At 37.8% G+C, this 26889-nt stretch overlaps 3 protein-coding genes across 6 annotated transcripts; 2 read left to right on the forward strand and 1 right to left on the reverse strand.

The window, feature by feature from the left end:
* Nucleotides 1-2176: 2176 nt before the first annotated feature.
* LOC113503684 (SPRY domain-containing SOCS box protein 3-like) lies at nucleotides 2177-4766 on the reverse strand. Its single transcript, XM_026885738.1, has one exon. The coding sequence runs from the start codon at nucleotides 4199-4201 to the stop codon at nucleotides 3263-3265; it is 939 nt and encodes a 312-aa protein (XP_026741539.1). The 5' UTR covers nucleotides 4202-4766; the 3' UTR covers nucleotides 2177-3262.
* Nucleotides 4767-5106: 340 nt separating this feature from the next.
* Nucleotides 5107-26603, forward strand: LOC113503682 (transcriptional repressor CTCFL-like). 4 transcript variants are annotated; one of them, XM_026885734.1, is made up of 13 exons: nucleotides 5107-5245; nucleotides 8280-8981; nucleotides 10082-10221; nucleotides 10829-10975; nucleotides 13217-13395; nucleotides 14836-15005; nucleotides 15677-15813; nucleotides 19360-19510; nucleotides 19978-20144; nucleotides 20847-20983; nucleotides 21313-21550; nucleotides 24547-24757; nucleotides 26270-26601. In XM_026885734.1, the coding sequence occupies exons 2-13, from the start codon at nucleotides 8864-8866 to the stop codon at nucleotides 26536-26538; spliced, it is 2064 nt and encodes a 687-aa protein (XP_026741535.1). In that variant the 5' UTR covers nucleotides 5107-5245; nucleotides 8280-8863; the 3' UTR covers nucleotides 26539-26601. The 4 variants fall into 4 exon arrangements, with proteins under 4 accessions (XP_026741535.1, XP_026741537.1, XP_026741536.1 ...); XM_026885736.1 differs by lacking the exon at nucleotides 5107-5245 and adding an exon at nucleotides 5254-5453; XM_026885735.1 differs by lacking the exon at nucleotides 5107-5245 and adding an exon at nucleotides 5462-5788.
* On the forward strand, nucleotides 7287-8810 carry LOC113503946 (arp2/3 complex-activating protein rickA). The gene is made up of 3 exons (XM_026886091.1): nucleotides 7287-7290; nucleotides 8334-8680; nucleotides 8733-8810. Exons 1-3 carry the CDS (start codon nucleotides 7287-7289, stop codon nucleotides 8808-8810), a joined length of 429 nt encoding a protein of 142 aa, XP_026741892.1.
* Nucleotides 26604-26889: the final 286 nt, after the last annotated feature.

Here is a 26889-nt window from a genome sequence, read left to right on the forward strand (position 1 = left end):
AGGCGTGTTAACAGCTACGTAGCGTCATGTTTTTGATATAAAATTACTGCATTCATGAAAAAAGACATTTCGTTATAATATAAAATAAGACTTAGGTTATGATTAATAGCCCCTGATATGTCTTAATGTATTAAACTCTGTATTTCAAGTGTAAACTGCTTGAAAGTAATTTAAACTAAACTAGGTACACTATTTATTTATCAAGTCCATTTTGTCCTAAGTCTGGGAGTCTTTATGCATGTGACTTGAATATTTGTGAAAGCTAAGCCAGACAAGGAATAAATTCCTTACAGTGGGAGTCATTTCATCACACACAGTCACAGTTGTCGTCATACCTATTCAAATCGTAATTATGTTCAATAAACAATAAATATAAGATAGAAGCAGTCCCGACAGACGTGCACCTCTATGATATTACTAGCTATTAGAATAATAAACAAAGTAGGAAATGAAAGTATAATTTCATTTGTCATGTTTAATTTAAAGTTCCCTGGTACCATATATGGTATCACCTGGAGCCGTTGAGCCTTAGTGGTACAAGAAAACAATTATTTCATTTGAGTATTCAAATCAAGCGGCAAATCCTTTTACGAATTGAATGTTGGTGCAGTTAACTCATCTGTTAGTTTATGGTTTGTTACTTCTCCACACAATTTGTAAAGCTTGGTAGTGCAACGCCATCTATGAGCAGCGATGGGAGTCAATGTTGAAAGTGAGTTTAGCGCCATCTATGTAAAACAACTCGAACTACATCAAAAGCTCTATTCTGAAAGAAATGTACGGCAAAGTTTTATAAAGTGTTTTATTTGAGAATTACTTATCGAATTTAAATTTATCTATATTTTAACGATTATTATAATTTAATTTGTTCAGAACTTAATTATAAGTAAGTATTTAACTTGATTGCTTGAAAATACTTTATAGCTTTTGAAGCTTTTTAAATTAAGGCCTATATTTTAAACCGTATTTTTAATTACATGTCTCAATAATGCCAATAATATTAGACATACATTAAAGACCGGAAGTTATGATACTTATAAAAGCACAGATACGCTAGCTTGACTTAGGCACCCTACGGGAACCGGAAGTAGGCAGGGCAGAACATATCGATTAAATTTAATTTTAGCGTCCCTTTACATATTTAATATCTCTAAAGGCTTTCTAGTAGGTCACGAGACCACGTTCATAAATATTAAATGATTTTTCGATCGAGTTACAATGTCTGCTTGTAACTGTTGGCATTGAGAAAGAGAATTGAAACATACTCGATACAAGGACGCCATGCGGTCTCACTAGGAACTTTATCGTTTTAAACTTATTCAATAAAAGTCTTTATTATGATATTCTTCACGAAAACAATGAAAATAATCTGAAATTTTCTGATTAAATAATAATCGATTTAATTTGCTAGTAGACAAATAATTCTAGTAATTCGTTTTAAATGTATCGAAACATTAAAACCTTATTTGTATTTTGGTGCGAATGTCTGTTTTTGTTAAAATTATATTATCAAATAAATAAGATAAGGTTCTACTTAATATATTATTTCGCTTATATATTCTACTTTTACCATTTAATAGTGATTTATTGAATTCATTCAACAAAGGGTTCGTTTGTCTGGGTCAAGTATTCTGAATAGTTTCTTATTAGCCCAATTCTTGACAGAATAATTAATTTCTTATTTGACATGTCTTATTAGAATGAAAAGACAAACAGCATGGCACAGGCAGACATAAAATTTCGCTTTTGAATTGAACTTAGCTTCGCATAGCCTTACTTTACAGTTTAACAAAACAGAACCTACGTTTGATTTTTATAGTTTTAAAATTTCTTTATGTAATTAATAGGTTATACGAGATTTTATTAGTGTGTCGATCAATAGCATTGAATAGTAATTTACTCAGCTACGCTGCCACGTGGCGACGCCGCCATGCCGGTACGCCGCGACGCCGACAGCTTCATCAATGACCTTGTACCGGTCCCCGCCAGTGCAGATGACCGATGAAATAACCTGAAGCTAAAACACCGAGGGGAAGCACCCCTCGTCATTTCAACCCCTATATATTGTATACAAACCAGTTTGCATGTATTGTGTGCTTCGGCCATCTTGTCTCGCCGGCTAGCACCCCTAAATGCAAACTATAGTAGTAATAGTAGCAAATTCGACAGCGGGGAATCAAATGAGATGATTTAAGGAAAAGGGATATTCGGGTATATGTAAATAACAACACCATTTAGAGACAAAAAGACGCACAGCTTGTATTTATTTAAGTAATTCGCAAACGCGATTATTGACATGTACTTGATTCAACATCATAATAATACAATTACGATCTAAAATTTGGACTCAAATATTTCCAAAAAATATGTCACAATGTTGTTACAAGTGTACCTACTACGTTATTATTGTTACCGACGGTTATCGACGGCTGCACTTATGCGTGTTTGATTACTATATTAGATAAGTACTAATTGGCTAATGCCACATCAATATAAGTTAAGATTAATCATGTCTTACACGTATAGAACATCAAAAATGTTTACTCCCTTCCCCGGCTACAAAAACCTTATTCCTAAGTATTACAATGTTTGTGTGTTATCCTAAATATGGGCTAATGCCACGTAAGTATGAAATGTTATAATCATGTTAGACACAAAGAGAACATCAAAAATGGTTAATCCTATATGTATGCGCACCGACTTCCCTCGCTTTACAAGCTCAAGTTTAAAACACAAGACACTCTCGATGTGCAGTGGAGACTACTCAAGAAAAATGCTACACGAAAAGGTGTAAAAGTCAAAAGTATTTCGGCAAAAATAGTGCGAGGGATGTCTGTGGTGATCCTATACTAAGTTGTCCAATAAATAGCCTTACACTCTATTATATAGGTTGGTTATATAGACCTATATCACGCTCACAGCGTTAAGTTTTGTTGAGTAATGATACTTAAAATACTAAACAGTCCATTGACACAGTCTTTCTTTTTCACAGGTCGAAGCGAGGCCATCACTAATCACTACTGACACATACTTAAGAAAATATTGGTATACATTGAATGGGTATATAATAGGGTGTCCCCTGACTTAAAACTAACTATCCGAATCCTCGCTAAGCCGGACCTTGGCCTCGATCGTGTGTAATACTGTTCACAATAAATTCGATGTTGTGCCCGTGCCGATTATTGGCCCGGACATTGTTCCTCCACCTCAGATGCGGTAACACAAATGGCGCCATTCCCACGACGTCATTTGGGGCCAAATTTTACCATCTCCGATGCCAGTGTTTCCGCCTGATCGCCGCGGGGAGGAGCTCAGACTTGGCGGCGTCCATCTCGGGCTTCTGGTGGCCCATGGTCGGCAGTACCATCCAGAACTGCATGCGCAGGATCTTAGCCAAGCCGGGAGGCACGTCGCGCAGGAAGCCCATCTCGTCTTCCTCTTCCTCCTCGTCGCCTTCTTCATCGTAGTAGGGTGCGGAGGCAGCCAGCACTCGAGCGGCGTTCACCATCAGCGACTCATCCCACGATGAGGCGTAGGTCAAGCGCAGTGAAGACTGAGCAGTAGTGGAGCTCAGCATCGGGTAGAGGATCTGGTGCTTACGCAGATCGGTGACGACGATGCCATGCGGCTCCCTGTTCAGGAAGAACTCCAGCGTCCCCTGGAACATGTCCACCTTCACGCCGATGAGGGTCCCCTTGACGAAGCCAGGGGAGTCATGGGTCACCATAGCGTTCTGGCAGATGGCGCCAGTGTAGGAGATGCCGTACGACTCCTCGGTTCCTCCCAGCAGCGACCTATAGTCGTACAGCACTTCAGACACGTTGAGCTTCTCGGAGCCGATGCCCACCATGATGTCCGTCCCGTAGGGTTCCGTTAGCATCTTTACCTCAAAGTAGTAATGTCTGTTGAGCTCCATGGGAGCGTTGCCCCTGATGACAGCAGTTCCAGAACTGTAGAACGGATGAAAGATTACCTGCTTATCATCATCGTGCAGCGCCACCCAGCTCTCCCGCCTCGGTGGCAGCTCCCAGCGCCAAGTTATCATGTCTATTTCCTCCCCACAGTCGCAGTCGGGGTTGCCGGGTTCCTTCTCATCATGCCATGTCCAACAATTGCAGAAGGGCTGTGGTTGTACTTCACCCTTGATCGGCTCCGTCTGTTTAGGTAGCTCAGGGGCTTGAGCGTTCTGATTTTCAGTCATCTTTACGGTTTTAACTTCAGTAAGAACTTAAAAGTGAACGACGTGAATCTCTGTAGCGTGGGTGCTAGCGGCGTACTACGCACAAAGACTTTACAGGGAAGGGAAGTGGAAAATCGATAATCCAAGCCAACGATACTAAACTTTTCGGGGTTGGCATTTCATGGAAGCCGTAAGTTATATCTTGATTCAAAAATAAACTTTAACGAAAATAAGTGATTTTACAATCGCAATATTCAGTAGATAACCATACTACATTATTTTTTAAAATAATCGTTGTACAATCCTTAACAACGCCATCTAGCGAAAACTGTAAGCATCTTCGGATTTTCGGAGTGTTAGTGTTGGCAAAGAACAGACGAGTGTATCGATAATAATTAAATATCGTAAGGGAAATGTTGTATTAACTGAACGAAGATTTAGTAGAACCCATTATAATACAATGAAATAGTAAGACACATTACACAACACAAATCTTGATATAACGCAGTGGTTTTAAAGCCGTTAAACTCGTTACGCTCACCCGTAAGTCTTCATAAACACAAAGTAAAAGTCAACAACGTTCTTCTTCTATTAGATATAAAAAGTTCAACACATACTATTGTTTCAAAAGTTAAAGATAATATTTTAATGTTTATTTTTTCGAACTGCTTTTAATAACTAATACTCATGATATAACGTGTTTTTCAAAACTTTCTTTCGCTGTTATAATTACTTCGTAATAAAAATAAAAAATACTAGCATAACCTACGCTTCACGAGTTCAATTTAACTGTGCCGAAATATACCAACAACGTTTTATCGTTCAATGAACATTCACAACATTATTTTGTGTTGCCAGAAACTAAAAGCATTTAAGTTCCTCATTAATTCTTTTTGCTCTTAATACATCTGTGGACTCTATGGTAGAGTTTCCTCACGACTGTCGAGTCTGCGTAGAGTTGACTGTAGTTCTCGCGGCAGCCATTTTGGCGTCACTATCGCAGTGGGTAATGAATTGATTGAAACGCCCTCATTGAGAAAATATAGAAGCTTCTTCGAGGCACAGGTATATTAATTTGCGCTGTTTCTAATATTTCGTATTAAAATGTCCGGTGTTAGGTGTTCATAATTACATATCGGTCGGTATAGTGCTAACGTGACGAAGTAAAGTGTGAATAATTATGTGAAATCTAGCTATTTCCTTGTGTAGAGTGGTAAAGAGTCTTGAGTATTGACTGACGCCAGCGCCCTCGTTGAGTTTCCAATTTGTGGCGGTAATTTGTTGTTATTTTGCTTATCGTATATTTTGTACGAATACTGCGTGTTTTACAATTAATTATTGATCTCAAGTAGGAATTGTGCGAGAAAAGTGGATACACGTTCATAAAATGGCGGCCTGATACATTACGGGTATAGGGTTTATTGAATACAATACATTTTGAGTTTCTATTCTAATATTTCGATAAGTAAGCGATTTTTATTAAAAGTATTAATTACGTGGGCCCATATTCTAAATCGATAAAAAGTATAATACAGTTTATATAGTTATACGTTTTTGTAACCTGTAAAAACTGGCGATAAAAACAACAAGTACTTCTCAATACATTTGGTAAGTGTCTGTAAATCATAATAAAACATGAATATAACACAAAAGCTTCATTATCTCCACGATGTCTATGACCTATCCCCTAGCCTGTAGAGTAATCAATATTTCAAATTATAGGCATCTGTAATAGAGATGTATAAATACTAACTTGTGAGTAAAGAGTACACATATATTATTGATTTTTATCTCAGTATCTCTCTTTTGAGCGTCGGTCTGCCTTCTGAGTCTTACAAATAGTGTTTATTAAAGTGAAATACCAAATACCAAGAATAAATTAAGCTGAAGGAGGTTTAATACATCATATTTGAACAGTATGTATCAAAATGAGAATAGAGCCGGCAAACCTGAGTTGCATGGTCTATCAGTAGTTACTACAGCATCCCTGGCATAGTATACAGCACAGTTTTGTTCAAGTACTCAAGTAAATTGGTATATATCTAACATTTTTATAGAAGATAGCTGATAAATCTCAATTCCTTTGTGTCCAGAGTGCTGTAGACATAGATAGGTATATAGAATGATCAGATACCAATGCTTTTCATTGGTATTGAGGAGATGAACTTACACAGATCACAAAGTCATAGGCAGTTATGGATAAGTCGAAGAAATCAACAGCGGCTGATTTGTGTTCGGGCGATAACCAGTCATAAAATTGGTATTGAGCCTGCATATCAGATAGTTTTATGTTGGCTTTTCACAATAGTTTCAATGATATCTACTGACTTCGTCGGTGCCAACACAGCTCTATTTTCAATTACATCTTCATCATCAGTACCTAGGGTTAGCGTCGTAACATATTATGTTGTACAACGGTTTCACTATTTGTGATTACTGCGTTATAAGAAAATCTAATATTTGACAATGAAGGTGAAAAGCAGATTTCCAAGTGCTCAATTACTTTCCGATAAGTGATGGCTCCAGGATGGGTCTTTGGCTTGCCGATGTGTTCAGATCGTGCATTGGTAAATGTTAAACAAATGTCTTCGAGTTTTAATGTGAAATAGCGGAATGGTATAAATAAATTTTATTATTAACCAAAAACAATGGAGCCTTGTCACTTAGACTAGCTCTCAACCTATGCCTGCCCTTATACATTGATAACAATAATTTATTTATAGACACCCGTGTCAGTTGGTAAATGGATCAAATAAAATATGAGGATTTCACCAAAAAAATTTTAGTTTGGACCAAATACACTTCCGTGAAGAAAAATTTTCCTTTCTTCAAAAAATGCTGGAAATTCAGATTTGCAGAGTCTTAAGCTACATAGCATTCTGATTTCATTATTTGATTTGGAGTTATTGATGTCCAGTTGTGATACTCCGAGGAGATTGTGGTTAAACTACAACTGCACAAGTTTATCTATCACTGGTTAAGTTGCACTAGATTGAATCAGTCCGTTGATAAGTGGCCATCTATTTCATAACTAGTGTCTCCATCTTTCGGAATGCATGTTAAATTGTGGGTCCCAGCTGTTATTTACTCATCTTTGACAGTCATTATGGGTAAGAAGCTATAAAGTCTGACAACCAGTCTGACTAAGGGGTTTCATGTTGCCGAGTTACTTGGTTGAGAAGGTCAGATAGGCCAAATAGCCTTGTAGGACACTGGCATTTGGCTGCATCTGCTCAAACTGGTAGCCGACCCCAATATAGTTGGGAAATGGCTCGGATCATGTCCAGTTGTGAAAAAAATCTCACACTTGTTTGGTGTTATAACAATATTTCAGCATTAATGACTTAACAGTGGTGTTAAAAAGTGGCCATAGGAAATTGTATCAAAATTAAGTCATCATATTTCTTTCATTGGCATTCATTTTATTGGTGTGTATAGCTACAAAGAAACTAATTTCATGATTGTGTCCGATCAAGACACTAGTAGTTTTGGACAACAATATTATATTACTATGGATTAGATCCTATGGTGAAGGTAGAAGGCGGACACAGGAGCTAGAATCAATACTATCTTAACATAATAACTTTAAATAAAGAACGGAGAGGGTCATACAATACCAAAATGCATTAAAATATGGACATAAGTATCTCAACAAGTTCGTTACTCGGTTTTATAATTAAACCATTATGAATTATGATTTCATTCAAGTCGTCCATCATTTTCGTTTTGTAATTTTATTGCATACACATAGTATAATGTTCAAAGACTTCGAATATTTTTCAAAATTTAAGTTTTGTCTTTGAACAACACCTTGCTCAGATGGTCTGAATTTACCTTATGAATAAAAAAAAATCAATTTATTTTTAGCTGGAAATCAATTGGCCTCCACTAATGTATGTGCCACGCTGTCTCTCACTAAGAGTTGTAGCAGCATAAAGGCAACTACCTAAAGAGATTTAATAATTTTTTACCCGGACATTCTGAAGTTCTCTATGCAGTTGTGGCAAAGGAATTTAACATTTCCTTTCAAAGTTTTGTAAGGAATTGTCAAAAAATTGTTAATATTGAACGGAACACTACAATGCCCATCTTGTTACAGATTCCCCTGCGGATTTGTGAATCGTTTGCTGACCAGCAATCCCATAGTTACCAGTAACTAGAGTACAGACGAGGAGACAGCTTCCCGAGTTTCGGGAAGTCACCAAAGTGGAGCCCGAAAGTACAACCATTGACCTAGAGAGCCTGGTGGGGGACGATATCCCGGGGGACGATATCCCGGGGGACGAAATCCCGGGCGACAGCATCCCGGGCGACGGAATCCCCGGCGAAATTCCGGCTGACAACATACCGGACGACGATATCCCCGAGGACGACCTCCCCGACGACGACATTCCGGCTGACAACATACCGGACGACGATATCCCCGAGGACGATATCCCGGACGACAACATTCCGGAGGACGAGATTCCGGACGACGACCTCCCGGACGACGATATCCCCGCCGACGAAGACATCCCGGACGACGATTTACCGGACGACGATATCCCCGCAGACGAGGATATCTCTGCCGATCCTGAACCCGCCGAGGTCAGCGATACGGAGGAGACTGAGGCGGCCGAGCCAACCCTGAATGCCCAGGCCGACACCACCGCGCCAGACGCCCTCGATACGCCCGACACCACCATGTCGCTGCCCCTGCCCCCACCCCTAGAGAAGAAACCAGAGGATAAGGATGCAGAGAGCAAGCAAACCATCATCCAGACGTACTTAAATCAAGCAGCAACTACCACCGTTATTGCACGTGAGTTACTTATTTACCAACTCTTCTTTATTTTTAGTTCCAGTATGCAGCAGTGTTAACCCTTTGTTCCCTTTGTCTGTTGGTAAAAGACTCCAAACTATATGTGAGCAAAAAATATCCTCTCCTTCACTTTTTGGATGACAATTTCTTAAATAATATTAATTTCTTGTAATTTTATTTGTTTGCATAAAGACCATCTTACTTTTCACTGTGTTATAAGCTGTATTTATTAACTGTTCTCTAGATATAGCCGGCAAAAACTCAACCTTTACTGATATTATCATTTGACAGTATTTTTTGTTGAATATGCTCTTTTCTCACACATTGAACTCGGAAAAATTATTTTCTAGTTAGATAGTTCATTTATTGAGGCCTTAAGCTGTCAACAAGTAAGTTGACAGAGCTCAGCTAGTAAAACAACGGTCCATCAAAACACTTGAATATCAATATCCTATCTCAAATGTGAAGCGTGCTTCATAAGGAACCTTCCTATTTCCCATTTCCTTTGCCTGCCTCATTCTCAGGAATGCAATTTTCCTCCCCCACATCCTTTCAGAGATATTTATTTGTCAAGACATAAATGAACTTCCTATCTAAGATGATGGAATTTCAAATGGTTTTCTTTTGTTGGACCGTGCATCCTTTGTTGGAAATGGGGACTGAATGCAGTCCGGAGATATAGTTTGGCCTATTTTTGACATAAATAAGAGGGTTGTTAATAGTACATGGCTATGTTAATAAGCGATTGTTAATTTGTATATGGGATGTTGTGCTCATAGACTTTACATACACATAAGTAGATTTCAATTCTTTCTTTTATTGTAGCTTTGGTTGATATGTAGTTCTTTACATCTGGTCAAAAAAGAATACAATGCCACTGAGCTTGTGGTTGTTAATCATAAATTTAAACAAGAAATACTCTGGAAAATGACTCCCCATTTTATAATACCATTGCTATTTATTATGTTTCCGTACTACAAGAGTTCTATTTTCAAGCCTTCACTCGAACTAAAATTTAACGGGATCAGAGCCAGTAGCTACTACCTAATTTTGCCTTAACAAATAACAATAAATTCCGATACAATATCTTGTTACACCAGTGAACGACGCCGAGGAAGAGGCGGACGCTAGCGGCGTCACCTACTTCGTTGACGAAGAAGGCAGGTACTACTACCAACCTGCCGGCGTCAACCAGAACCTCGTGTCGTTGTCCACCACCACTGTCAACGATGAGGCCGAGGTGAGTCCTGAAGATTGTCTCACAGGTTAGCGACATAACGTGACGTAACAGTAGACTTTCGCGTGTCAGGAGGGAATGGACTGTTTGAGAAAAGAGAGCCTTCTGTCTCCTTTAACGATTTTTGATGAATTTCGATGCAGGTTTAAAGAGTTTTAGTTGTTACCCTGGAACATAATTAGCTTGAGTGTTGGTATTTGTCTTTTTAGTGCTGATCCTGGCGTAGGTAATGCAATGACAGCTATAAGTGGCGGTTTGTTCCATAAAAAAATCTGGCATTATGTCTGATTTCAGTTCTGTGAAGCAAATAGAAATGGTTAAAGATATGTTGTCTTCTATAAGTGTTAATCGTTCAAGATAGTTTACTTTGACCATCCATTCAGACTTCAACTTCTAAAATATTGTTAACATTAAACCGCACACACCTTCCTTGAAGAATAAGCCTAGTAATTCAGCAAGCACATTTCAGCATATTGTTTGCTCTCACCACTATATAGAAAGCTTGTTTAGGTCTTAGAATAGTTGTTTTAGGTAGCTATTAGTTATATAACCTTAGGTTTCAGACAGCAAAACTCCACGTATACACGTATGTATTTTTCGTTGCCACTAGCCCGTTGGCGAGGAGAACACCGAGAGTTACCAAACCGTGACCCTGGTCCCCTCGGAGTCCAGCAACGGCGAGGTCAGCTACGTGCTGGTCGTGCAGGAGGAGACCAAGCCCGTGGTCAACGTTACCATGGATGTTGACGTCGAGCCGGTAAGGAAACCAACCTTCTAAAACTCACATATCGGTTGTTTTTTCAGGGAACAAATGGATCTCAAATAAATTGTTCTAAAGGGGAATAAAATCATGGGTTGGACATTTTAAATGTAGTGACTTTGACAATATTCCAGCTGTCATACAAGCAATCATGTTTAGAAATTATTGATTCTTATGCAAGACCTTATAAGTGAGAGTCTAATGTTAGAATGATGCTAAGTATCAATTCGACGTTTATAAAAAACAGTAAAGGAATACAACGTGTAGAAATGACTGCATAGATAGCGGAGTTATATAGGGCACTAGCTATTCGCCCGTGGCTTTGCCCGTGGCTTTGCCCGCGTCGAGGTTGGTTATATCGCGTTTCCAAGAGAACTCTTCAAAAGTCCGGGATAAAAACTATCCTTGTTCTTTCTCGAGGTCAACTCTATATCTGTACCAAATTTCATTAAAATCTGTTGAGTGGTTTAGACGTGAAAGCGTAACAGACAGACAGAGTTACTTTCGCATTTGTAATATTAGTAGGGATCACGCGAAGCCAACTTTTAGGACAAGCATTTGTGTGATCATTTAATTCTTGTTCTGAGTTTAGGAATCTTTGCGCATGTGACTTGAATGAAAACCTGTTGTGAAAACCTCCGCTACTCAAGGAAAAAGGTCTTAGTGCCGGAGTCGTTTAAAAAAATCTTTTATTCTCGAAGATTGCAAACTGTAATCGCTTCCCGTAATCTAATAATCCATGCTATTCTGTACGGGATGAGGCCTTTGCCTAATTGAGATATATTTACAGGCTCATTGTTATATAATTATGCACATTAGTGATCGCCGAGCGTGACATGATGTTGTTAGATCCTCGCATGGAACTAACGTTTATTGGATCAACTAATGCATCAACTCAATGTCATCTGGTACATAATCATAAGCTAGTATATTTACGATGAAATAGAGATTTTATTTAATATGCAAAAATTATGATAGCTCTCGAAGCTGTCAAAATATAACGAAGTTACTGTAATTATTTTTATTTACCTAATGCATATGCATGCAAAATTTATACAATGATATTTTTATTATATTTGTGTCATTATTCAAAAATCATTTTATATATTTTCTTGTAACATCTCACACTCCTGTTATTAGACTTATATTTATAAATAAAGCATTATGATTATATCGAAAATTCTAGTTACAAGAAGGTTAGTTATTTTTGTTAGCTATATTGCAGTCGCGATCGTTTTGCAACTAACATAGTATTCGTGCCGAAGTACTTCAAAGGATGAAGTTCAATAGCGAGCACTCAGATTTAATACATTTTAAACTTATTTCTGTAAAAGGGAGGTTTCTCAACTCGCTTACTGTGAAGTTTCTAAAGCTACGTACACTTTCGGGATTACTGATTTTATTTTATGTTCGATGCAAAAAGAAAATTAAAAGAGACCCATTTGTACACATAAAGGTTCAGGTTTATGTTGGTCTAGTGTTTGTGTATCGCGGTAGTTTGTATCGCGTTTCTGTGGACCTAGGACATGAGAAGGGTGAAGCACTCCTGTGGTTTTAGTTGGTAAGAGTCCAGCAAACTTCTCCGCCTTCCCCAGGGCGGAGAAATGCCAAAAGAAAAGAATGTTACGATTTGTATGAACAATTATTTTAACTTAGACGATGTTTTATATTAGAATCATTGTCTAACCTAATAGTTCACAATCTTTGTGATCCTTCCTTGTCCTTATCGTATATAACGTCATAAACAAAAAGTAAAATAAATACGTACAGTAAATAAATACCAACAATTATAGTCGGGTAGAGGCAGGTACAAAAGTAAATTCAACGATGTAAGCGCTCAAAACGCCGTGGGGTTTTAATAAGCCGCGTAAACTTAAGGTTTCTTAGACTTAGCGCGGCGCCCTTTTGTACTTCAAACCACCCTCGTACAGTCTAGACTTGGCCCGACCGATTATTTTTTGGTCTCAAAATTGAATAAAAAAGCTTGTGAACTCAAGTTAACTTGCCCCGTCCGATTATTTTTTAAAAGCTAGATAGAGATTCATTCACCCACGTAAGAAGTCAACTCGATTATTTTTTAGTGTAACAATTATTTACTTCGAATTTAGATTTAAAAAGAAAAGTCTGAAAATTGTTTCGGGTTCTGATACATTAAAATTTTATGTATAATACAACCTCGTTTTACATTCCACAAACTCTATAACCACCCTCAATAAAATCTATCATCCAATCTAACAGGTGAACGAAGATCCCAAGGCCAACGATGACGTCTATAACTTCGATGAGGAAGAGGAACCGGGTGAAGATGCATCTGAAGAGGAAGCCGAAGCGAAGGGCTCCAAGAACAACAAGGCTCGCACCAAGAACGCCAAGCCCAAGTACACGTGCAACTTCTGCACCTACACTAGTCACCGACGGTAAGTAAACAATCATCATCATTATTAAATGATGTAACGCCGTCAGTTCATAATTAAGGACTCCGGTTGAGGCGGAAACTAGTCGGGCACCCCCATCGTCGTCATTTAATAATGAATTTGTCGCACGATAGTTATTATAAAAATCATCATCATCTCAGCCTATAGCTGTCCACTGCTGGACATATTCCTCTCCATATGTTCTCCAGCGCGACCGGTTCATTGCCACCTGCATTCAACGAGACCCAGCGGCTTAAGATAACAATACTTACTGCCATCTAATATATGTATATAAAATTCTCGTGTCACTGTGTACGAAATTGAACTCCTCCGAAAAGGTTTGTTCGATTCTCATGAAATTTTGTGTGCTCCATTTTTTCCCTAGAACTAATTTGTATGGTAAAACAACGTTTGTTGTACATATTCGTACACTGCTGGACAAAAGCCTTCCCAATATCACGTTGAAACTATACTACTGATTTCGGACTATCCCCTATACTTGCAATACAAAATGTAGCTTCTTGTAAAATTAATTTCTAATGTTTGTTTTTAATTCAATTTTTATTTTAATTGTCATCTTTTGTATGTGTTACCACGTTTTTTTCTTTATTTAAGCTCACAAGGCTTATTATGCATGATGTGGTCACCTGTAATTAAGGAAGCACAAGAACCCTGTAACTTCTTTTTCTCTTGTATAGCATGTAAGGTGTATTCTTTGTTGGTGATCCATATAAGTAAATAAATAAATAAAATTCCCTGAACAAACGTATAGGAAATTCGTCTTAAACGATAACGTCTTTTGAGCGCGTTTCAAGAGGTTTCATTTTATTAAAACTCCAAGGTACCGCTGAAGCCATACGTTTGCTTTACGTAGACTTTGAGCTTTGCAACTTCTACAGCAATCGCTGGCCTCGGTCTTTGGTATTAATTTCAACTTTGTTTAGACTTTTATTTTACTATTTAATTTCAAGTTTGTTTAACTCCATGTGTTCCTAAGAAAAAGGGAATGGAATATGATCTTATCTGATTGTTTGGTGCATTGTGACATGATGGCAAGATTGAGTGAAGATGTTTTGTTTAATTCTTTATTTCATTTCATACATTAAATTTACAATTATTATAAGTTATTTTATTAATGTCAGTAATTATACCATATAAATATAAGCGAAAGCTCACGAACTGACTGATATACCAACGCAGGGTCTAAACTATTATTTTTAGAAACCTGAATCTTTGTATAGGGTTTACTTTTGTAATATAGGGAAGCAAAAGAAAAGGATTATTGAAATTCTCCCCGTAAGGGGGTAAAAAGGGTTTTAAAAGTTACAAGAAATAAAAAGTCGAAAACACAAAAGAGAAACGAGTGATCTTACGAATATAAGAGCTTTCTTATCTCTAGCATACCAAAGCCCTATCATAATTACTCTGTTCCTGTCCACCTAGCTACCTGCTGTACCGCCACCTGAAGACCCACTCGGAGGACCGGCCTCACCAGTGCAAGGTGTGCGAGCGCGGCTTCAAGACCGTCGCCTCGCTTCAGAACCATCTCAACATGCACAACGGCATCAAGCCGCACGTCTGCAAGTACTGCAGCAGCCCCTTCACTACGTCCGGTGAGTGGGAACCGAATAAAACCATCTTTGTAAATAGTTACTAATTTATTACCTACTGAGAGTGGTCACAACATGGCGGTGCTAGCACGCACACACACACATACACATCAGTTCTTCAAGATGTTTATTCTTTTGTGTTAGGATACTATGGCTGGGGGCGTCCTACACAGCTGTTGCCGATTCGTGGTCTCCATTCTAAGACTCATCTGCTCCAACGACCATCGGTCTTTCAATAGATATGGCTAGCCCAGTGTTTCAGCTTGCCAACTCTACAAGTTGTGGTTCAGCATGGTCGCTTCCGCGCTCACAGTATTACTGTTATACAGTGGTTTTTTGGGTGTACGCGAATGTTAGACATTGAAATAAAACTACTTTTATAGATTTAATCGCGTATTACGATTAATGCTGTTCTAGTTATCGGCTTTCGACCCTTCTCCGCTGTCTAATTGCTCTGCTGAGACAGTGTAGCAACACACTTTTACTGAGAGTTTTATGTTTTATTATTTATTTAATTAATTCAAATGAGCTTTAATCTAAAGTGAATCTCTCAAACCAGGAGCGGAATGATCAAGGAAAGCCTGATGATTCCTTCACATGATAACCAGTACTAATTCCAACCAACATCATCTTACCACATAACTGAAGATCCTAATCTTAACATGATGATCCAGGCGAGCTGGTCCGCCACGTCCGCTACAAGCACACCCACGAGAAGCCGCACAAGTGCACGGAGTGCGACTACGCCTCCGTCGAGCTGTCCAAGCTGCGGCGCCACGTGCGCTGCCACACCGGCGAGAGGCCCTACCAGGTAATTAGCTGTAGAAGTAATATACCAGCAAATGTGATACAAGGAAACGTGGTAGGCATATCGGTGAGAGGTTTTACCAGGTAACTAGGAATATACGAGCAATGCAAGAATCGCAATGCCAGGAAATGTAGTACAAGTGTATTTTATTTTATATACTAGCTGTCGCCTGAGACTCCATACACGTAGATTTCTGTTTACAGGGCGCGGTGGTGCCTGTTTTCGTTTTAATGCCGGCATAAATTCCAATAGCGCACATGTTTCATTATTTTAAATAAACTATATTTACTACCTGTATAACACGTTACCCACCTTCTGCCGGTACAATATTTGTATATGAGTTGCCATCCGTTCAGTGAAATCTTTGCTCTCACCACTGGCCAAGGAAGTCATCTTGAACCATTCTAATCGTCACATAGTGTATGGAGATCTCATTTCGGAATACTAATAGTATCACAGAGTGTGTGTATCCAGTAAAATTAACTACGAATGTTCGACTATGCATTGGGTAAGACTGCACTAAAATTGAGTGTATTCACGGTATAATAGGAGAAACACACCAAGTCATGACGTTCTTCTAAAAATGTATTTCGTTTCGAAGTAGGTGCGATAAAAATAAAACATTAGAAGTTTTCATTGCAAAATGTAAGTTTATTACACAGCAGAAACCGTGGTGCTTCCCTTGCGAAATCACTGGTCAAAAATAGGTATTTGTCGAACCCGTACAAAGTAAACTCGATATCAATTGCGAAAGCAAAACTTTACAGGTGAACGAAAATAAATAAAAATATTACTTTGATGTAGAAATAGTGAGGCTATTTCTTCAACAAATATTTTTCTTCGAAGGAAATATGAACTTCTTAGAAAACAATGCAGCTTGCTGAGGGCGTGTTTACGAGAGTAGCGTCATTTAAGTAAGGTATCGGTCTCATATACACGCCTACACCCTCACGCCACAACGTGTCACTATGAGTGCATGAAAGGTACAAAGTCAGTAGCATGAACTGGTAAAGGGGTACTACACCACAATAGTCTAGTCTGTTGGTAAATAATCTAGGAGTATCATTTGAAAAAACAGTTTGAAAATTAAACGCGTCTTTAAACAATGTAAAACAAATAGATAAATCTGAATCTATACTAATCCGTTGTATTCGATGTATAATATACATATAAAGCTGAAGAGTTTGTTTGTGTATTTGTTTGTTTGTTTGCTTGTTTGAACGCGCTAATCTCATGAACTACTGGTTCGAATTGAAAAATTATTTTTGTGTTGAATAGACCATTTATCAAGGAAGGCTATAGACTATATAACATCACGCTGCGACTAATAGGAGCGAAGATATAATGGAAAATGTGGAAAAAACGGGGAAAATTCTAACCACGTGGACGAAGTCGCGGGCAACAGCTAGAAAGTAAATAAACAGTGAAGATTGTCAAATCAAAAATACCTACCACTGAATTAATCAGCCGTTTATTGCGATGCGATTGATACTTGGGAGTATAAAAAATTTGACATTTCATTAGAATAGATTTAGAAAATAAAATTACATTTTTTTGGTAACGTGACTATGACTAGTCAGTTTAATACATTTTTGACTCTCGCTGAAAATAACTTGTTTACAAATCTAATGTCGCCAATCTTAATCGCTTTCTGAATAGAATATTGTTTAGTGTTACATAAGATAGGGTACATAACATTTTCATTGTTGTTAATACTTAAATATTCGGTCCGGTAAACATATACAAAAATATTTCTTAGCGCCAGTTAGATAATATAGAAGATATTTTTTTGTCAAATACTTTAAAGCTACTAAGATTTGTCTATACTACCTAAACATAGGTTATGCCTCGGCGTCCGTCGTGACGCTATACGCCCCCGCTAAGACCTCACCCTTACATCAGTCTCGAGAAACTTCCATTTGAAAGGTTTATTTTTATCCTCCCCTAAGAGAAATCGATTTTCATTACAAATACCGTTCTTTATTAAATACTTTGTGCGGGCGGTACTATGTAGGGAGCGGTTTTAAACATTTCTTATGTATGGCAATTATGATCGTTATGTGGCATGTGGGTGTGATGTTTGTTTTCATTTAATGCTTTATAATTTTGAGCTTTTCAAAATTCGTTGAGCATGGATGAGCATGTGTATGGATATAGGGAAACAGGACGCCCAAAGAAACTACAGATCGAATGTGTAAAAGACGATATGACTGCAAAGAGTGTTTCTTGTGAGATGTTGTCAGATAGACAGGTATGGAAGAAGAAGACATGCTGCGCCGACCCCAAATAAAATAATTGGGATAAGGGTAGGGGGATGATGATATTAAGCTCTTTTCAAATAAATAAAAAATAAGTATCGGATGAAAAGAGGATTTTACTAGTACAGGGACAATTTTAGGTGGTATTATAAAGTAGAAGTGGTTTCCAGCGACTCCGCTCGCTGCAGATCGAATATGATCCAACGGGAACATAAAATGAGGATAAAAACTATCCTATATGTTAATCCAGGTTATAAAGTTTTGTCTAAATAGAAGTAAAAGAGTAGCAAACATTCATACATACAAGCTTTCGCGTTTTTAATATTGCTAGAATTAGATACATATTTGACTAAAATTTTACAAGTCTACCAGATAGATTTGAAAAATATTGATAATGTATTTTTCATTTTATTATATCAATCTGACTAAGGACAAGTAAGGTCACGCGAGATTTCAACTAACATTATTTTCTTTATTCGAATAAATACTTATCAGATATTCTTGGAAATCTGTCTGAAGGACCAATTATATTTCTTCAGTCGAATACTCAATTGCTTGGGTGGGGGTTTCAAGTTCTACTTAAGAATAAATATTAATTTCATTTAAGAACTTTTTATCAATTCAATTAAGTGTTTTGAAGGGTAGGTAGATCAATATATTTTGTGTGTCTACAACATCGTTTTGAGATAAAATGAATTGGTAGTAAATCCGTGGTACCTAAACGACCTCACTTTTGTAAGTAGTTTTTAATGGAATCCTATTGTACATTTTTACTTGTTTAGTTTTAAGGTTTACCTCAATAAATTACCTCTGTAGTTCAAGATTTTTTCATGGTCTTCAACTCAGGAGAAATCTTTAAACGTTTTCGATTAATGGTGATACCAGTATTTAGTTTAGAAGGTAAAAACAAAGAAGACTGCATTTCTTTACAGCACTCGATCAGATTTCAGCAACACCATGAGTTTGTAGTAATAATAATGTTATTTTCCAATTTTCGGGCAGGATGGTGGCCAGTGTCACAAGATATCTGTCAGCGATGTGGGACAACACAGATGCACTTTATGTTCCCTTGCTCTTATAGCCTGTTCTAACGGCAACCTGAAGCGAATGAAGAAAGATCAGGCGCACTCACACATTTGACAATTGACACTGTCACATTTTGACGTGCCTTCCAAAACAAAAATCTGCGATTTTATTGCGATCGAGCTCAAGACCTTTGACTTGGCAGTCCTGCGGTCTTTCCTACCACTAATCAATCACAGCTTCGTATAACATGTATGTATTGTTCCAGTGCCCTCACTGCACGTACGCCTCGCCCGATACGTTCAAGCTGAAGCGCCACCTGCGCACGCACACCGGCGAGAAGCCCTACAAGTGCGAACACTGCGGCATGCGCTTCACGCAGAGCAACTCGCTCAAGGCGCACAAGCTGATACATAACGGTGAGCTATACACACGTAAACATTGCGATCATAGGAAATATGTTTGTTCACGCCGGTATGATACATGGCAATACAAAAATTTGAGTAAAAACTGTAAATAAAACAACTACAAGAGTAATAACACAAGGCAAGTAGAAGAGAACACATAGGGGATTTTGTGTTGATTTTTTGGAATTTGATTGCGATTTTTAAGCAAACTCCAATTCATGTAGATTTCTGTCTACACTGCATTGGTAAGTTCAGATTGGATGTTCCATAGTGAAAAGGTGTGTCCTGTAGATGAATTAGAGTATACAAAAGAAAATACTTGTTCAAATAATCCTTTATATCTTCTATGCAGCTTATTCTATTAATATTTTATAGACACGTTTCTCCTAGATATTTTACTCTATCTAGCCTACCAACTGTAAAATCGTACATTATGTTAGCAATAAATATTGAGTATTGAGTATGTATTTGACTCGCAGTCGCCGAGAAGCCGGTGTACGCTTGCGAGCTCTGCCCCGCCAAGTGCGGCCGCAAGACCGACCTGCGGATACACGTGCAGAAGCTGCACACCTCGGACAAGCCGCTCAAGTGTCGCCGCTGCGGCAAGGCCTTCCCCGACCGGTACTCGTGCAAGGTGCACAATAAGGTAATCACCAACACTTATCATAAATCCTTCATCATTATCATCATCCACAGCCTTTGCCCTCCCACTGCTGGGCATAGGCCTCCCCTTTCTCGTGCCAATTTCTAGGGTACTGTGCTAGCCTCATCCTGAGTCGACCTTTATTTCAATTAGTATATGGCACTTTTGGACGTCAAGCAATTTATTTAAACAATAATAAAATCTAGTGGCAGTCTGTTGGTCAGTCTCCTATTGACGATACCGATATGTCATCGACCCATCTTGCTCCCGGACGAACAACGCTACTTTTGCCTTGTCTTGGCCACTATTTTGCTACCGCCTTAGTCCACCTGCCGTCACTTCCTCTAGCCACGTGGCTTGCACAGCTCCACTTCAGTCTCGTTATTGTAGCACCTACATAAATCCTTAATAATATCATAAATGTGAATATAAGTTGGTTTACCGTACACGATCGTCATGCCGATGTTCTTGGGCTAGTGACATACGGTGTTTTAATCAGTAGGTCATGAGTATTAGACCATATTGAACTGATAACCATGCTTGAACACTTCTACTTAAAAAACATGCATAATATAGATAAACTCACGGACAAAGTACAAATGATTGTTCTCATCACGCAAAAAAATGTCCCGTGAGGGAATCGCCGATCTATTGAAAAAAATAATCTATAGCATAATAACTTACACTAACATTGTTTAAACACAGACCCACGAGGGCGAGAAATGCTTCAAGTGCGAGCTGTGCCCGTACGCGTCGACCACGATGCGTCACCTCAAGACTCATCTGCTGAAACACACCGATGAGAAACCCTTCGCCTGCGATCTCTGCGATCAGTCCTTCAGGTATTTACCGATGTCATTATTGTAACTGTTTTAAGAAATTTCAACATGGATTCCAAATATTAGACGCCATTTCCCAAAAACAACAAGTGTTTTGAATAGATCAATAACTTTTTCTCTATCAAATTTACCGCATTTCATCTAAATTGATGTACTCTACAAGTCATTAAAATAGGTGACACGTGCTGGTCGTGCTTGAAATAGAAAAAACTTAACAATGGTCTAAGATCAACTTATGAAAGTCATCATTGAATGATTTTCATGATCATGAGAGAACCCAGTAAAAAACTGTCTTAATAAAACTATTCTAATCACCAAAATACCGATTGCAGGCAGAAGCAGCTGCTCCGTCGCCACCAGAACCTGTACCACAACCCGAACTACGTTCCCAAGCCTCCCAAGGAGAAGTCTCACACTTGCCACGAGTGCAACCGCATGTTCGCCCACAAGGGCAACCTGATCCGCCACCTTGCGGTCCACGACCCCGAGTCGGGCCACCAGGAGAGGGCGCTGGCCCTCAAGATCGGTCGCCAGACCAAGGTCAAGTTCATCGACGGAGAGATCATGAAGGTAAATCGAAATAACCAAATATATGCTTTTGTAATGGCCTTCAGAGGTCGTGTATACCGGGATGTGTGGGTAATGTAACTTACTGTGAAACAAACTTTACAAGGATGTAAACGAGCTCTTATGTTTTGGTATTTAAAGTAATTTAGATTGGGGAGTGAGTGATTATTTCTCAGTAAAACCGACCATTGCCCACCATAAACCAGAATGACAAACTATCTTGATGTACTATATTTATAACGCTGTTACAAAAAAACTTGACACATCTGTAATTAAGACTTGTTTCTTTAGATAAATGCAAATATTTCTAATGATTTCCCGTGTATTACCAATAACACAACGACGACTTTTCTCAGTTGCCGGTCCCTTTCATTGAAACCTATATTTTTCTATCTATTCAAGAAATACGAATTGAAAATTAAACTTGGGCATCAAAACATTACTTTGTACATTGTTTCCATTTTTCAACAAATAGTCTTTGTAACAATGACATCACTTCCTCAAATAATGACAAAGATTTTCTTGTAAACGTGTTTTTCTTTCAACTTAACCTAGGACCTCACCACTGATAAACGCCTCCCCGTTTATGCGATCAATTTTACAACTACAAAATAAACATCCTTCAAAGTTCTGGTTTTCAGTATTGTTATGCAAAGCTATTGATAATATCGTTAGTTTACTTAAAATTCTAGTCAAAGTATCTTGGCACAGCGAATTGTGACTACAAAATCATTTATCATGCTTTCTAACCATATTCTATCATTAATTTGTTAATTAGTGATATAAAACTAATATTGTGTATGTGTATATGTATGCAATGCCCTTGCGAACGACAATATACCAAGACGTTACTATATCCACTTTCTTACTCATTATAAGATAAACACGAACATACAATCCGATGGAAACCTTCGTGTGGCTACTGTCGTTATGAATGTAGACGCCGAGAAGGGAGAAAACGAAGTGAGTATTATCTGTGAGAGGACTCTCCTTACATTGGGATGTCAACAGGCTGCTGTCCGTGTAGTTGTAGTTCGAAGCATTCTATGTATACTAGTTAATTGAAACCTGTATGGTATGGTTCGATCCCAGCGTAAGACCCTTGTCCTAAGTCTGATTATTATTTTTGCATGAGACTCCCAGACTCGACTTCCTTAGTGTGGGAGTCGTTCTTTTTTTATTTTCGATCATTATTGCGTCATTAGAGTTGGTAATGCTTGCTCGCGTAGTGAGTATTTTAGAAATAGAAAAAGTAGTCACTTTGATTTAATATATTGAAGATCTTTTTGCATTAATATGTTTGTGCACTCCTTGTCGAGATTCCGGCTCGCACGTAAACAGTTTTATTTTGAGTATCTACTTACTAATATTATGAAGCTGAAGAAACTGTTAACCATATTATTCTTAGATATTTTGTAGTTTGCTCTTACAGCGAAATATAATGTATCACGTTGGCTGTATAAAAGTAATCTCCCTGCTTTATTTGCAAGAGCGATTGTTATTCTGCCATCATACTATAGTATGGATAGTCTTATGTATATAATATATAAGCCAAATGCAAGAACGACACTTAGCTAAGTGACGTTCTAGAAAGTCTATTTTCCTCTAAATTCTACTGGAATTCTGACAGCTAATGGCGATATTGCTGTGCGTTCGCTATGCGTCGTTCTTGAATGCGGCTAATGACCGTGTATCTTTGAAATTTCATATGCTATGCTATTCGCAAATAATGTTAAATATTGCACTTCAATTGTGTACTGTGAACATGCTGGCGACACGCACATGCTCAAGTATTTCTGCTAAGTGCCGATCTCAGTAGCAATAGTTATGCATAAGATACTCGATAAATATACAAAATTCTCAGTTTTAAACTTCAAGATATAGTTTATGACTTCACCGTGTGGATTCACTACCTAGTTCTATTGCAAGACACGACTCAAGTATAAAATTATTAACTGCTATGTCGTTAAATTTTGTGGTTTTGTGGCATTAAGCTCAATTTAAAACTGCACCTGGCTTCGCGATTTATCGCTATTTTATGTACGAGGCAATATTACAATATAAGCGAACAATCAATGTTTCGACAAAGTGTCCCAAGTCTCCAAACGCTGTGCTGTTTTTACATCGAATGTATTCAATAGACAAAGTCACGTTACTTATCAAAATAGAATATCATGCCCTATACATTGGAACTGGACTACGCTAATGCGATATAACATTATCTATGCCCTCAGGCCACTGGCTGCAAAATGAACGGCCTTAGTAGTTAACCGCTATTGCTATTGTTTTATATTATTACATTATAATTGAATGTGTAGTTTAATTTAGTGCAAAAAAAATATAAAAGTTCCGTATATCGCCACATTTGCCACTATGATGACATAATGAGCAGTATTTGAGAACGACACTCGATTCATGTTCCTTAAAGTCCAGTCTAGACTCTTTGGAGTATCAAAAAGTATTAAGTAGTAGTAGTTTTAAAATTGAGTGTCGTTTTCAAATACTGCAGACAATTTATAGTAACACAATCAGCAGCAAATAACATTTTTCCAATACATGTACAGTTGTTTTAAAATAAATTGGTGTTTAAGTGCATGATATGTCGAATGTTTTGTTATTCAATAGCACAACATCAACTTGTTGAATTTTATCGTGCACTGTCTATATATGTTACTGTTAATACAGAGTGTTGTTGCTGATTGTATATAACTAATTTAAAATGCGAGAAATATCGTCGGATTTGCGATACATTGCCGGAGATGTCTCTTGAACCCATATCTTAAAGTCTTTTTACTCTTGGTGTGGCAGTGATTCAGCACTTGCCACATTCGCCTTAATATTACTTTAAGATAGTGGGCTGCAAAACTCCACTATGTGTCACAACTTGCATTATATTCCTCGCATCGTCTATACCAATCCACAAACATACAACTCCCGAGCAAATCCCTCTAGTTAACTACAAGACCATTACTCTAAACCTCCGTAACCTCTATTCGCAGGACATGCGCGGTCCCCAGAGCCCCAACGACGGCACCAACCTGATGAAGATCGAGCTCGGCAACAAGGAGCTGAAGCGCGGCGAGCTGGTCACCGTGGCCGACGGCGACGGCCAGCAGTACGTCGTGCTCGAGGTCATTCAGCTGGAGGACGGGACCGAACAGCAGGTCGCCGTCGTCGCACCCGAGTTTATCGACCCCGAAGATGAGGGTGGTATGTATAGACTTGTTTTTATAAGTCGTAACCTGATTCGAACTTTGCTTCAATACTTATTAATGCTAATTCTCATCTTAACCCGACTAACATCACTCTAAATTTGCTTGAATACTGATTAACGTTGATTCTCATTCTTACTCGACTGACATCACTCAAACTTTGCTTTTGTTAAATATATGTGCCATGTCATTCATAATATATTATAGAAAAGGTTCTTAAATTACCCCATTATAGCTAACCAGCAACTACAAAGAATTAAACAACTTGCATGATTAATAAATAAATTGTAATGAAATTAACAGCGATAATTAAAACATTAATTGTTTTATGAAATACTGAGAAACACCTAATCGATACATACTGTTAGGATTCTTGGTCATAGTGCAAAATTAATATGATTCACATAATCTGACACTAATATTTTTTAATTTTCTACATACTAATATGCTGACTAATTTTTAATTGAGTTGTTTATTCAATTCTACTTTTATCTAACATGCGTTAATCTTACCCTTTTTAAATTAACACTGGTATCATGTTTCTCCCTTTCTCTGAATCATTTATTCTAAATTAAGAAATACGTTCTTAGATAACCTTCTGTCAGGTTCAATTGCTTATAATAATGACTTTGTACTAATTCGAAGTCCAATTGATTTTATACTGGAACCTTTTTTATCTATTTAATGTTGCTGTAATCTAATTTTCAATAAAATGTAGATGTTACTTGAATCTGGTATTAAAACATAAAAGAAAGTACCACTCTATGTATAATGTTACCTTATATTATAACTACTGTCAAAAGCTTCTAAGAACGGACTGTTTATATTTAGTTGAGTATTATTTTCTCATAACGTATTTCTCTCATCACTCAAACCTCATTCATCTAACGGTAATGGTATTTTGTTTCGCACGGATAGCTGCCGAACCGGATCAACAGTCCAACGACAACAGCTCGCAGTATGCCGACGGTTCGAATTTACATGTCTATGGATCACAACTTTAACTGAAATGGATTAATATATCTCAATACTGTGTTTTTTATTTTAGCTTTCGGTATACAAAGATTGAAATGGAAAGCTATTGTTAAGACTGTTAATTGTCCGTCTAAATATTACAAAGACCCTTCACCATGACAATTAGACAGTTAAAATTAACGCAGATGGTTTAATTAAGTATTATGAGAGTCCATTTAACAAAAATGATTGTTTGCCGCTTTTATAGATTAACTTTAAACTTTAAAGTTAAGCTCTCGATTCGTCTGTATTTTTTAATGATTGCTACCTCAGAACTTCGTACTGGATGAATCGATTTTGATAACTATTTTACATTAAATTTGAAATAGCTGTCATTTCATCAAGTTTATCTCAGGATTTTTTAATTGAAGATAGATGTATGATTTTGTTACTAAGAAATCGTTTATTATGAACATCATCATCAATGGTTTCTAACATCTATGTGTGTTTCTATGTTTAATACAAAAAATAAAACCTGTTTACTCGTGTGTTACAGAGGAAGAAGATCTAGAAGACGAGGAGGAGGATGAGATGGAGGAGAGGAAGTACCGCGTGAAGGAGACCGAGGCCGAGCGCAGCATCAAGCTCGAGAAGGAGGTCGACACCTGCTTCGGATTCGACGTGAGTAACGAACACTTGTCTATAACTGTGCATACTGTAAAACTGTTTGGAAACCCCCCCCCCCGCGATACAAGAATTAAATCCCTTACTGCGGGAGTCGTTTTTTTAAAAAGAAGAACTAGCGTTCTGTCATTTGTGGTGTAGGCTTCACCCCGTGTGAAGCCTAGCCTGTGCAATGCTAATATACACTACTGTCCGATTTTTAATTCGAGGCAGTAAAATGACATTTCCAGTGTGGCAGGTTTTTAATTCCAAATAAATAGTGATGTGTTAGAATCGACTTATTACAATCAAAAGTTAGTCGAGCTTACATTTTTTTATTCAGATATCAAATCTCAAGCTCTGTATAAAAAAAATATATTTACGACAATTAATCAAAAGACATGCACGGTGACTGTTTTTAAATGTAAAAAAAATAATATTAATTTAAATTTATAAAATTAAAGCCAAATGCGGTGCTGGTATAGGACGAAGCACCTTACCATGCAAGAAAAG

The sequence above is a fragment of the Trichoplusia ni genome, chromosome 20 (assembly GCF_003590095.1).
Source record: "Trichoplusia ni isolate ovarian cell line Hi5 chromosome 20, tn1, whole genome shotgun sequence".
NCBI lineage: Eukaryota > Metazoa > Arthropoda > Insecta > Lepidoptera > Noctuidae > Trichoplusia > Trichoplusia ni.